The 12,996-nt window shown below is 41.7% G+C and overlaps 1 protein-coding gene across 1 annotated transcript in view; it reads left to right on the top strand.

Moving 5' to 3' along the window:
• The window catches only part of LOC104657486 (putative tetratricopeptide repeat protein 41), an 87,342-nt gene that overhangs the window by 55,700 nt on the left and 18,646 nt on the right, over window positions 1–12,996 (top strand). The window contains exons 10-12 of the mRNA XM_030939286.1: window positions 4,266–4,405; window positions 8,070–8,241; window positions 12,308–12,455. Coding sequence (XP_030795146.1) covers window positions 4,266–4,405; window positions 8,070–8,241; window positions 12,308–12,455 — 460 coding nt within the window. The remainder of the gene's footprint in view (window positions 1–4,265; window positions 4,406–8,069; window positions 8,242–12,307; window positions 12,456–12,996) is intronic.

Genomic DNA, 12,996 nt, shown 5'->3' with positions numbered 1-12,996 from the left:
TTTCATTTTCTTGTCTTATTGCACTAGGTAGGACTCCTAGTATGATCTTAAATAGGAGTGGTGAGAAGGGATATCCCTTTCACTGGCATCTCTCTAGTGAGCCCATGCCACCATTGTTATCTCTTACCTGGCCTATTGTAATAGCCTACTTACTGGTCTTCCCACTTTAGTTTTTGTTCCTGTAAAGTGTATTGTCTGTACAATAGCCAGAATTAGGTCTTAAGAATATAGACCAAATCATGTCACTTCCCAGATTAAAGCCACTCCAATGGACTGCTGTTGTACTTATGATACAATTTAACTTCTCAGCCTTAACTACAATACCTTATATGATCTGGCCCCTGCATGCCTGGGTAATATCATCTTTTAAGATTCTTCGTCTTGACCTGTAGATGCCAGCCACCTGGGCCTTCTTTTTGTCCTTCAAGTACATTTCCCTTTGGGCCTTGGCACCCACTGTTCCTTCTGCCAAAAATGCTCTTTTTATTGTTGATATTTGTAGCACCATTTTTTTCTGGTTATTCAGATCTGAGCTGAAGCATGACTTTCTCACAGTGGCTTCCTCAATATAATGTTACATTTAGCCATTCCTGATCATGCTAATGTATCTTAACTTTTTTGTGTAACTTTTACTGCTACCTGACATTGTCTTCTTTACTTAAAAAAAAAAAAAAAAAAATCTCTGCTCCTCCTTCCCTGCCTGTAGGCCTTCCAGCCACTGGCAAGCAGGTCCTTGAGAGTAGGACCCTTCCTCTTGGGTTTATTGCCGTGTCTCCTGTGTCTGGAGCAGCACTGGGCATGGGGTGGGTGCTGACTGGCATCTTTCTATATCTCTATCCTTCTCTTGAATCAAATGTCCTTATTGTCTTTACTCTTCAGTCTCTTCCTCTCAATTTTCTAGACTCCACACTTTTTCCTGCCCTAGAGCCTTTGGACATGCTGTTCTCTCTGCCCAGAATTTCCCACATTCTCCCTCACCATTTTGCTTCAGAACCTTCTGTTCTTTCTTTAATGCGCAGTTGAATTGTCACTTTTCTGGAGAAACCTTCCCCAGTTTATTTTACCATCTCATTCATGATTATTTTCATAGTTTTAATTTTGTATCTACTTGTATGATTATGAGATGGTCTGTCTTCCTTACTATTTTGACAACCCAAAAGGCAGGGCCTGGGTCTGCCTGGACTCCTCCTTTATCTACTCCCCCCAGGACTCTGCCTGGTCCATGGCAAGTGCCCATGGTGCTCAGGAAATGATTGCTGGAGAAACAAATTCATTAAAGAAGAAATACCAGATTCTGTTGGTTCTAAGATGCATACTTTCTCAAACTAAATATTTCTGAAGTAAGGATGCATCTTGCAATTGAGGCATGTTAGAGTCGATGAAAAACAGTATAAATTGTTAATAAATATGTTAAAATATTCTGTTTCCCTAGTAATCAAATAAATGCAAATTAAAACAATAGTAGGGGCTGAGCACAGTGGCTCACATCTGTAATCCTAGCACTTTGAGAGGCCCAGGCAGGTGGATTCCCTGAGCTCAGGAGTTCGAGACTGGTCCAGGCAACATGGTGAAACCTTGTCTGTACTAAAATACAAGCAATTAGCTGGGCATGGTGGTATGCACCTATAGTCCCAGCTACTCAGAAGTCTGAGGCAGGAGAATTGCTTGAACCTGGGAGGCAGAGGTTGCAGTGAGCTGAGATGGTGCCACTGCACTCCAGCCTGGGCAACAGAACAAGACTCCATCTCCAAAAAAAAAAAAAAAAAAAAAAAAAGCCAACAACAAAAAACCAACAACAGTAGGATGCTATTTTTTCAGATACGAAATTGGCAATGTTTTTTTGCAAGGATTTTTATAAGCAATAATAATATTGGCAAAGATGTGAGAAAATAGGTACTTTTACATGATACAGGTAAGAATGTATATTGGGGCAATCTTTCTGGAGAGTAATTTGGCAATATATATCAAAGCCTTAAAAATATGAATCTACTGTGATTTTCAATTTCTAAAAATTGTTCTAAGGAAATAACCAAGGGTGTTGACAAAGATTTCTGTGAATAGACCATCCTGGCTAACACGGTGAAACCCCGTCTCTACTAAAAATACAAAAACTAGCCGGGCAAGGTGGCGAGCGCCTGTAGTCCCAGCTACTTGGGAGGCTGAGGCAGGAGAATGGCGTGAACCCGGGAGGCGGAGCTTGCAGTGAGCTGAGATCCGGCCACTGCACTCCAGCCTGGGCGACAGAGCGAGACTCCGCCTCAAAAAAAAAAAAAAAAAAAAAAAAAAAAAAGATTTCTGTGAATAATTCTCAATTAGGTAGCATCTTATAATAGTGAAAAATTGGCCGGGCGCGGTGGCTCATGCCTGTAATCCCAGCACTTTGGGAGGCCAAGGCGGGTGGATCACTAGGTCAGGAGATCGAGACCATCCTGGCTAACATGGTGAAACCCTGTCTCTACTAAAAATATAAAAATAATTAGCCAGGTGTGGTGGCGGGTGCCAGCTACTAGGGAGGCTGAGGCAGGAAAATGGCATGAACCTGGGAGGCGGAGCTTGCAGTGAACCAGGATCGTGCCACTGCACTCCAGCCTGGGTGACAGAGCGAGACTCCATCTTAAAAAAAAAAAAAAAAGTGAAAAATTGACTAATGATAATCAGTAAATGAAATAAAATCTGGTCTTAAATATGTATGCTCTCAAAGAATATTTAAGGATATGGAAAATTGTTCACATTATATTTTTGATAGATTTTAAGTTCCATGAGAGCAGAAATGATTGATTGTATTATATTTGATATATATATATACCCAATATCTAGCACATCCACATTAGGTGTAGGATGATCCCAATTTTAATTTTAAAAAGGTGTGTATGTGTGTGTTTGTGTTATATGGTACACCCAAAAGATTAGAAGTCATACAGCAGCAATATCTTAACAGAGATTATCTTTGATGCAATTATGGGTTTTTTAATTTCTTAGTTGTAGTTTTCTATATTTTCTAAGTTTTCTATAATACACATATATTAGTTTTATAATGAGAAAAATTATGTTTGTCTTCTCAGACTCTACATTGGTGCTAAGTTAGTGAATGTGAGCATGTGGTAGGGTAGGAGGAAGGGTTTATGAATAAGGGGTTCTTAAAGCACAGGAGATTGTTGAATTGAATATTAAATGCAGTGATGGACATCATCCATTTCAACCTGAGCCCTTGTCAGGAATCTGGAAGCAAAGTCCTCTTGGATGTGCAGAAGCCTCACCCTGGGCAGGAGCCCATCCCTGCACTGTTTGTCCAGACATCCTTGTTTGCCTGCTCCAAGCAAACAAGGCTCCCTGTCTTGTTTGAGGACAAGGCTTGTTTGACTCTGAGGCTCCCTGTCTCTTGCTTCTTCCTCTGAGTTCTCATTCCCACCCCAGGCCCCATTGCTTGAACTGCCACTTTGCACAAACATCTTGGACTCTGGCCCTCAGCATTCTCTCTCCCTTGTCTGTGTTTTAGTTTGCTTTTTGACTTGAAGCACCAGCTTCCCTACAAAGCTGAGGGTTGTGGAATGTGATCCATGGAAAAACAGGCAGAAAGAAAGCAGGAGAATATTCAAGGCTGAGGTGACTTCAATGTGAGCAAAGGAATGGATGAAGAGCAAAGAATATATGTCAAACATATTAAATTCCATAATTTTAACAAATGAACAAATGTAGACATTTAGATACTGGAACATATGGAAAAGGAAATTCTAAAAATGAAGATTTGCAGCACCATGTATTTAATTGGGTCTTTAAGTTAAAAACTTCTGTTTTCACTTGTGTATAAGGTATAATTACACACACACACACACACACACACACACACACACGGTATGTCTCCTTATTTTGTTCTTTTAGGATTTTCTTTCTGTTAAAGCCAGCATTTCAAGATAGTTGCAACAGAGGGCAGAATGGTGTAAGAAATTTAAATACCTTTTTCTTCTTATCTGCAAATCACCCAAAAATACAAATTAGAGCAATGTATGGATTGAGCTATAAATACTCTTTTTTGACTAGTTTTCAGCATTTACATGCAAAAATTATTAGTTATTTTTCATGTCATAGTATAAACTGTTTGGTATTGTATGTAATCTTAATAGAAGCAAAGTACTGAACCCTTGAGAGAGAACCTGAACTATGGCTAATGCATTTAACTTCTATATCAAGATTAAGATTAAGCAATGGGTACCCTTTGTTCTTTCCGAAATATGCTGTGGGATTATTTACTTTTCTTTCCATTCTAGTGCTGCAATGCAGGCTTATCAAACTTACTGTCCCTGACAAATGTCGATTAATGTTCTTTATTGGGAGTTTTTTGAAGTTTATGGGCAAGACCAATGAAGCAGAAGAGTTGTTGTTGAGTGTTGAGAACATGTTAGTACAGGTAAGCTGAGAGTAAATTTTAAATCCTTCAAACTTTATTCCTTTTGTGTTAGATGTTTTCAGATATTATTTACCTTTGTTTATGTAAAGGTAATTTAATGCACTAGAGGAATCCATTTTGTTCACCAATAAGGAAGCTATGATTTTAACCCATGCCCCAACTATACCTTAATGACAACAAACAATAAGTAGATAGGAATCATTGTAGAATTAATGAGTACTGATAGGTGACACTTTGGGAAAAAAAAGAAATGTTCATAAAGCAAAAATGGAAATACAGTGGTAGATTTAAATAAATTAATAAAAGACTAGCCAAAGACTTGGTAATAAATTTCATAAAGATGTTGGGAGACCAGGCACGGTGGCTTACGCCTGTAATCCCAGCATTTTTGGGGGCCAAGGCAGGTGGATCATGAGGTCAACAGATCGAGACCATCCTGGCCAACATGGTGAAACCCTATCTCTACTAAAAATACAAAAATTAGCTGGTCATAGTGGCACGCACCTGTAGTCCCAGTTACTTGGGAGGCTGAAGCAAGGAGAATCCCTTGAACCTCGGAGGTGGAGGTTACAGTGAGCCGAGATCGCTCCACTGCACTCCAGCCTGGCAACAGAGCAAGACTCCATCAAAAAAAGGATGTTGGGTAAGGTTGATTGATGTCTCTATATTGATTTGCTTTTTCTGAAATATGAACTTTTGGCTTTGTTGACTACAATGAAAGCATCACTCATAACATAACATAACTCATAACAACTATATGCTTATGATAACATTTAACTACTATTTTATTTAATGTAAATTTATTTTTTGGGAGGACAGGGTCTTGCTCTGTCGTCCAGGCTGGAGTGCAGTGGTGTGATCATGGCTCACTGCAGCCTTAACCTTTCCGGCTTAAACAATCATCCCACCTCAGTCTCCCAAGTAGCTGGAACCACAAGGATGCCCTACCACTCCTGGCTAATTTTTCCATTTTTTTGTAGAGACGGGATTTTGCTATGTTGCTTAGGCTGGGCTCAAACTCCTGAACTCAACTGATCCTCCCATCTTGGCCTTCCAAAGTGCTAGGATTACAGGTGTGAGTCACCATGCCTGACCTAACTGCTATTTTTTTTTTTTTTAAAGTATTAACTTTCACTGATTTCAGTAGAATTTGTGGGTTTAGGGTAGTCTAACTCAAGACAAAGCTGTTTTTATTTTAAAACAAATACCTTTAAACTTTCATAAAACACTGCCCTCGTCGCCATCAGCGTACGTCTTTCTGGAAGGAGTTCTAGCAAAGAGACTTGAAAGACTCAGCAGTGAAAGTCCTTTTATGGCAGAGACTATGTTTGTTTACCAATTTTTGTTCCTCCATGGTATATTATAGCCTGTGGGTGCTTAATAACTGTGAGAGGTGAATCCACAAATCAGTTTGAACTGGCAGGTTCCTCCATGCCCTTAGAAGGTGGCATGCAATTGTGAATAGAGCGTGGGCTGTTTTCAGACTGACCCAGATTTAAATCCCGGTTTTGCCACTTTTCTGCTTGTGTGATCTTGGTAGGAATTTTAACCTGCGCTCTGGTGGGTTCTCATTTTTGAGGATTCTAATATCTATCTCATGGGGCTGTTAACACGTTCAAGTAAGAAGGTGCATAAAGCACTTCACGTAACGTCTGGCACACAGTAAGATCTTAAGTATGGTAGCTATTTTGTTATTATTGTCTTTGTGTAATGAAGCAAGTGAGGCCTAGATGAGAAATATAAGGGAGTTTGATTTAAGCTTTTAAGAGAACTTCCCACTTCAGAGTGCTCCTTCTGGAGGCATCAATCTTATGATTCTATCTTCAAAATATTTTTGCAACAGTTCTTTGGGACTAGCCACCATGAAGACTATGAAAAGAATGTTTTTAGGCTCCGAAGGCACTTCCAAAAGAGGTTTTCTGACTATTTTGGGCAATAACAACTTCTTTGAAATATGTGCCTGACATTCTTTTTTTTTGGTTTCTAACATGTTATTTTTAATACAAATCAAGTTTGGTATATTTCATTTTTATCATCACTTTGCTTTTGAAGTGGTAACTGACCCACCCTAATGCTGTGTAAATGGAGATCAAAATATTTATAGAGGCTTCATCATACCCAGCTCCAGGGATACAACAGCAAGAATCAAACATGATTTCTACCCTCAGGCAGCTTACAGTCAATTGGGAGAAATAACTATTAATAAGACATTAGTCCAATGATTATTCAAATCAATATATAATTACAAACTGTCTTAAGAGCTAGTAAAGAATATTAATGCTATGTAAATACAGTCATATATCACTTAACAACAGAAATCTGTTCTGAGAAATGCATTGTTATGTACCTGACATTCTTTTTGGGTGGTCATCTCTTGTTATAGCAAACTAACATTCTTGAGGGGAAAGATCTTGTTATTTGTGACATATGCATTCTGTACTTTACTGCTTTTAAAATTTCTTCAGATAAGGTCATTTTAAAATTTAATCCAGCAGTTTTCAACTAGGGGACAATTTTGGTCCCCAGGGAACATTTGGCAAGGCTGGAGACACTTTTGGTTGTCATAGCTTGGGGGACAGTTGCTACTGGCATCCAGTGGGTAGGCCAGAGGTGCTGCTGAACATCCCATAGAGCATAGTTCCTCACAGCACAGGGTCATCCTGCCCAAAATGCCAGTGGTGCCGGGTTGAGAAACCCTGATTTAGGTGATATGCTTATTAAAAAGTGATCTGTGGGACTAGGTGTGGTGGCTCATGCCTGTAATCCCAGCACTTTGGGAGGCTGGGGTGGATGGATCGCTTGAGGTCAGGAGTTCAAGACCAGCCTGGCCAGCACGGTGAAACCGCATCTCTACAAAAAGTACAAAAATTAGCTGAGCATGGTGGTGCTTTGGGTCATTGAATTCCCCTAAAAATAATTTACTACCCCCCTAAAATTATCTTTACTTCCCCATCTCCCTTCTCCTAAGAGGTAGGGTATATAAATGTCTATATTCTGTAATTCTCCCCGTGCGTGCTAACAAATGTGTATGCATTTCTCCTGTTAATCTGCCTTTTGTCAGTTGATTTTTTCAGTGAAACTTCAGAGGGCAAAGGGGAAGTTTTTCCTTATATCCTGAAGTAAATATACTAGACCAGTAAGGGGAATTTAAAAATAATAAGTCTCTGTGCACAAATGTGTCAAACATAAACTTAGCTGCTCTCTGGTCACATTTGAATTCAAGCAGTGTCCACAGCTGTTCATTTGAATTCTGGATACCACCTCCTCTGAAATCTTTAACACATGCAAGACATTGTCACGTTGTTCTTTAAAATTTTTATTTCCATTGGGTGCAGTGGCTCGCGCCTGCAATCCCAGCACTTTGGGAGGCCGAGGTGGGCGGTTCACTTGAGGTCAGGAGTTCAATACCAGCCTGGCCAACCACAGTGAAACCCTGTCTCTACTAAAAATACAAAAATTAACTGGGTTTGCAATACCTCCCTATAAACTTTTCACCATAACCATTATCTTATATATATATTTAGAATTTCCTAAGAAATGATGTAAAGCATACAGTCTTTTTCAATGTCATTATGAATAAGGCTTTGTTGGGTAGGTATGTGGTATCTGTATTTATCCTAATGCTGTGTTTTCTCAGGGGTGGTTGCCTTTTCATTTTGTACAGAGCCAGTCCATGACAGACATGCTTCTCAAAGTACAGAATGCTATTGGAGAACTGTATCTTGAAACTGGAATGACTCAGGAAGGGTTCCAGTATTTCCAGAAAGCATGGTCAAGCATGCTGTGTCTTTCACTCAGTGACTTAGAAGACAGCCGGGACTTGGTGAAGCAGAAAGGTATGGTGGACACATCCTGAAGGAACAGCCTCTCATGTGTCACAGAGTTAATCTCCTCCCGGGCTATTCCTGTCTGTGGGAAAAAGGAAATGGATGTGTATGTTTTGTTTACTTGGTGTTTTGTATTGTTTTGTTTTGTTTTTGAGACACTTTCGCTCTGTCACCCAGGCTGGAGTGCCGTGGTGCGATCTTGGCTCACTGCAACCTCTGCCTTCTGGGTTCAAGAGATTCTCCTGCCTCAGCCTCCCAAGTAGCTGGGATTACTAGCACCCACCACTATGCCTGGCTAATTTTTGTACTTTTAGTACAGATATGGCTGGGCTGGTTTCGAACTCCTGTCTTCAGGTGATCTGCCCGCCTTGGCCTCCCAAAGTGCTTTGATTACAGGCGTGAGCCACGGTGCCCAGCCTACTTGGTGTTTTTGGAGGGCTGGTGGGTATGTGAGGATTGAACATAAAGTGTTCCCGATTCTGAGGGACCACCCTATTAGAATGTCATTGTTAAGGTGAGCTTCAGAGAAGGAAGCTTCAAGCAGTAAGGTGAGGTCATCATGGTTCAACTCTGAAACCAGCTTTTCTGGGTTTGAACCCCATTTCTTCACTTATTAGCTCTCTGTGCCTTTAGAGACATTACTTAAACTTTCTGGGTCACAGTTTTTGTATTTATAAGGAAGGGATGAAAATAGCATCCACATTGCATATTGTTGTGACTAAAAGCGTTAGGAGGCTGGAAAGCACACAGAATGGTGCCCGGCACATAAGTAGGTACTAATTGATGAGTGGCAGCCAATGTTTTATTCTCCAGTATTTGATGCCTGAGGCCACTGTGTTACCACTGACATAGCAGAGACTAAGAATGTTTAGTGGATTAAGCTATTAAGCTATTTTGACTCACCCATTTACAGTCAGACTAGAGGTCTCTAGACGTGTGTCACACTTACATGGCTGTATCAATTAGCTTTTGTTGCATAACAAACCATCCCAAAACTCTGTGGCTTAAAACAATGTTTATATCTGCCATGAGCCTGTAGGTCAGCTGGGGGATTCCACTAGTCCAGGTGGGCTCAACAGACTTGGGCTTGGCCCAGGCAAGCGTCTGAGGTCAGCTGGCAGGGCTGATGGGGCTGGCTGGTCCAACCTTACTTAATTGTCTGGTGGTTGTCTGGCTGGGATTACAGGGGTGGCTGGGCCATGTGTTCCTCATCCTCCAGGAGGACACCCTGGTCCTCTTCACTTGGCAGCTCACAGGATTCCAAGAGGGAGAGCAGAAGCCTAGACTTAGGCTCAGAACTGGTACAATGCCTCTTTCCACCGCATTCAGTTGGCCAAAGGAAGTCACCAGGCTGTGTCCATCTCTTGATAGGAGGAAGTACAGAGTAGCATAGCATGGCAAAAGGTAGTTGGGTAAAGACTAGTGTAGAGAATTGCAGCTGTTTCTGAAATCTGCCCCATGCCTAGAAGATCAAAGGTCCCTTGGGCAATTCTGCCCCATGGCTAGAAGATCAAAGGTCACCTAGGGCAAGCTACTTACCCTCTCTAAGGTTCTCATCTGCAAGTTCACTTTTGTAGCCATAGTTATCATTTGTTGAGTGTTTACTGTGTACTTTATGCTGATGATCTCTTTTATCCTCAAACATACCTCATAGAGCATGTATAGCTGAATGTCAGAGAGATTAAATAACTTAAACTACGTCAGCTCCTGCAGCTATCAATCTGAAGCTAGGCTGTCTGGTCCAAGTTAGACCCCAGAGCACGTCTGGGCAACTCCTTGTTGGACAGAATTTCTTCTAGACATTTATGAAGCTCTAATCCTTGGTATATAGAGTCTAGCTTCCAAGTTGTTGTCTTAATGCAGGCAAGCCTGGTCACAGATATGCTGGGACCTTAGTGGCAATCAGGGCCACTTATGTGGGAGCTGGGCCTGGCCCTCCAGAGGCAGCTGAAGAGTCCAGAATGCAGAGTTCCAAGGGGTCAGGCCACCATGGCTTGGTATATGCAAGTGTTAATTTTCCAAGGAGACCGAATGAGCAGGGGTAGAGTCGCGGGGGCCTGGTAAAATGGGATGCTAGGAAGTATTGGTGTCATTTGTGGCAGCTTTGATAGAAGCAAACTGTAGTTCTGGTCCCCTGACAAGGGTTAGGTGTGGGCTTATGGCTTGAGCAAGCAGATGAAGAGGTGGGAGTGAGGATTCCACACTGACCAGTATTCATGCACTCAAGAGCTGTTTACTGAGTGCCTGCATGCACCAGGTGCTATGCTGAGTCCAGAAAAGTGGTCTAGGCAGGAGCACCAACTCTACCCTCTAAAGGAGGTACTACAGAAAATGTAAGTGAGCCAACCCATGAAATGATTGCAAGCTGTCATAAATGCAAATAAGAAATAGAACTAGAGCATTGATGTGTATGTATGTGTTGGTGGGGGAAATATTTGTGAAAGGCAGATCAAGATGCCTTTTTAGGGAGGGGACAGTGAAGCTGAGACCCAGTGGACTATCGGAGCCACATGTGGTGAGGGAGAGAGCAGTCTTGGTAGAGGGAAGAACATGAGATGGGGGAGGGCTAGGCCTGTCCTAGAAGTGGAAGGAAGCCTCAGTGAGCAAAGAGCAGGAGGCAGCTGGACCCTGATTGTGCAGGGTCTTGGGCTTTGGGCCTTGGGCCTCGGGCAGGCATTTAGATTTTGTTCTAAATGCAAAGGGAAGCCATTGCAGGGACTTAGGGTGGTGATGACACCTCTGATTTCTGTCTTGAGATCACTTTTGCTGCTGCATGGAGAATGGATTACATGTTGGGTAAGAGTGGACACAGAGAGACCAGTTACGTGACTGTCCTGCCCTGGTGTCCAAGTGCAAGGCATGAGGCCCTGGGTGGGGGAAGACAGAGAAGCCTACAGTGGGCATTGGGCAATGAATTAGGCACTACTGATGATGGTGAGAGATGCTACTTGATAACTTAATGCTAATCCTTCTTAATGAAGCCTGAATTCCACAGCACAAGGAGTTAAATCTGCTCTTCTGTGCTGCCAGCAATGCTCTAATAACACCTTCTTGGAACATTATTCTATGAGTCTGCTAGAGCTGCCATAAAAATTAGAGGACCACAGCCTGGGTGGCATAAACAATAGCAACTTACTTCTCAAAGTTCTGCAGGCTAGAAGTCCAAGGTCAAGGTGTCAGCAGGGTTTTGTTTTGTTTTGTTTTTCTCCTGATACCTCTCTCTGTGGCTTGCAGATGACTGCCTTCTCCCTGTGTCCTCATATGACTTTTTCTTGGCGTGTGTGTGTGTGTGTGTGTGTGTCCATCCTTATCTCCTTTTCTTCTAAGGACACCCATCATATTGGATTAGGGCCCACCCTAATGACCTCGTTTTAGCTTACTTCTTTAAGGATCTAATTTGCAAATACTATCGCATTCTGAGATACTGGGGGTTAGGACTTCAACATACAAATTTTGAGGGAACTCAGCTGAGCCCAAACAATTATTTCTTTTTCTCTTCCCATAACAAAGTATGGCTTAAAAACCACTTTCGACTTTTTAGGAGTCTGTATTATTGTCAAAATATTTAACTCTCAATAAAGGAACAAAATTACGGGGCCTTTGCAGAGAGTGCATTCCCAAGGCAGTGCGTATCTAGGCACAACACATTCTTTATTAATTGGGTTTGTGAGACTCCTTCGTGTGCTTCTTGTTATAAGGCTGTATAGTTCTATTGTGTCTTATTGCAGGGCTGTACTGGCTGCCTTCTGTAGGGCTCAGTTACCTTGGTGATAACTGGTTTCATTGTATCCATATTTTAACTCTATTTCTGATCTGTTCATTTGCAAACAAACTCAGAATTTGGTTTCAATCTATTGTCTTGGCTCCTTGGCTCTAAAACTGCTGTGCATACACAAACATGTTGCATGAAAACCAATGTCCGTGCAGTATATGTCAGTAGTGGATTCATTAAGAAAAACCTGCCTATTACCACTGATGAAATGATATTAAATGCCATGCCTATTGACATCTTAATTCTTTTGTGGAAAAAAAAACCCCTTAAGCATCATATTCTTTGCCAATTTATTCCCTGCAGTCAGAGTTTTGAACAACCTGGCAAAGTCAGCATCTGAAGAATACTTGAAAGAAAACCACATTTTGGAATATGCAACTGAAATTTCCAACTTACTGGATAACAATCCCCGTAATCAAGCTACCATGAAATACATCGAAGGTGTTCTAATGTAAACATGTATTAAATTTTTTTTTTTGTTTTCTGTACTAGCTTTTATTCTTACAATTAAGATATTTAACCTACATCTGTTCATCCATTTCCTGACTAACTGATTTAGTTAAGAAATGCTGATGGTTAACGTTTTTATTCTCTTGCTTAGTGGTTCTCAGCCAGGGGCAATTTTGCCCCCCCCCCAGGGGACTTTTGGCAATGCCTGAAGACGTTTTTGTTGTCATGTCTTGGGGGATTGTTATTGGCATCCAGTATGTAGGGGCCAGGGATGCTGCTAAACATCACACAGGCCGGATGCGGTGGCTCAAGCCTGTAATCCCAGCACTTTGGGAGGCCGAGACGGGCGGATCACGAGGTCAGGAGATCGAGACCATCCTGGCTAATCCGGTGAAACTCCGTCTCTACTAAAAAAGAAAATACAAAAAAAAAAAAACCTAGCTGGGCGAGGTGGTGGGCACCTGTAGTCCCAGCTACTCCGGAGGCTGAGGCAGGAGAAATGGCGTAAACCCGGGAGGCGGAGCTTGCAGTGAGCTGAGATC

This window comes from Rhinopithecus roxellana, chromosome 10 (assembly GCF_007565055.1).
Source record: "Rhinopithecus roxellana isolate Shanxi Qingling chromosome 10, ASM756505v1, whole genome shotgun sequence".
Lineage (NCBI taxonomy): Eukaryota > Metazoa > Chordata > Mammalia > Primates > Cercopithecidae > Rhinopithecus > Rhinopithecus roxellana.
Note: the sequence above shows the minus strand (reverse complement) of the source record. Positions and strands in the feature narration are given on the sequence as shown.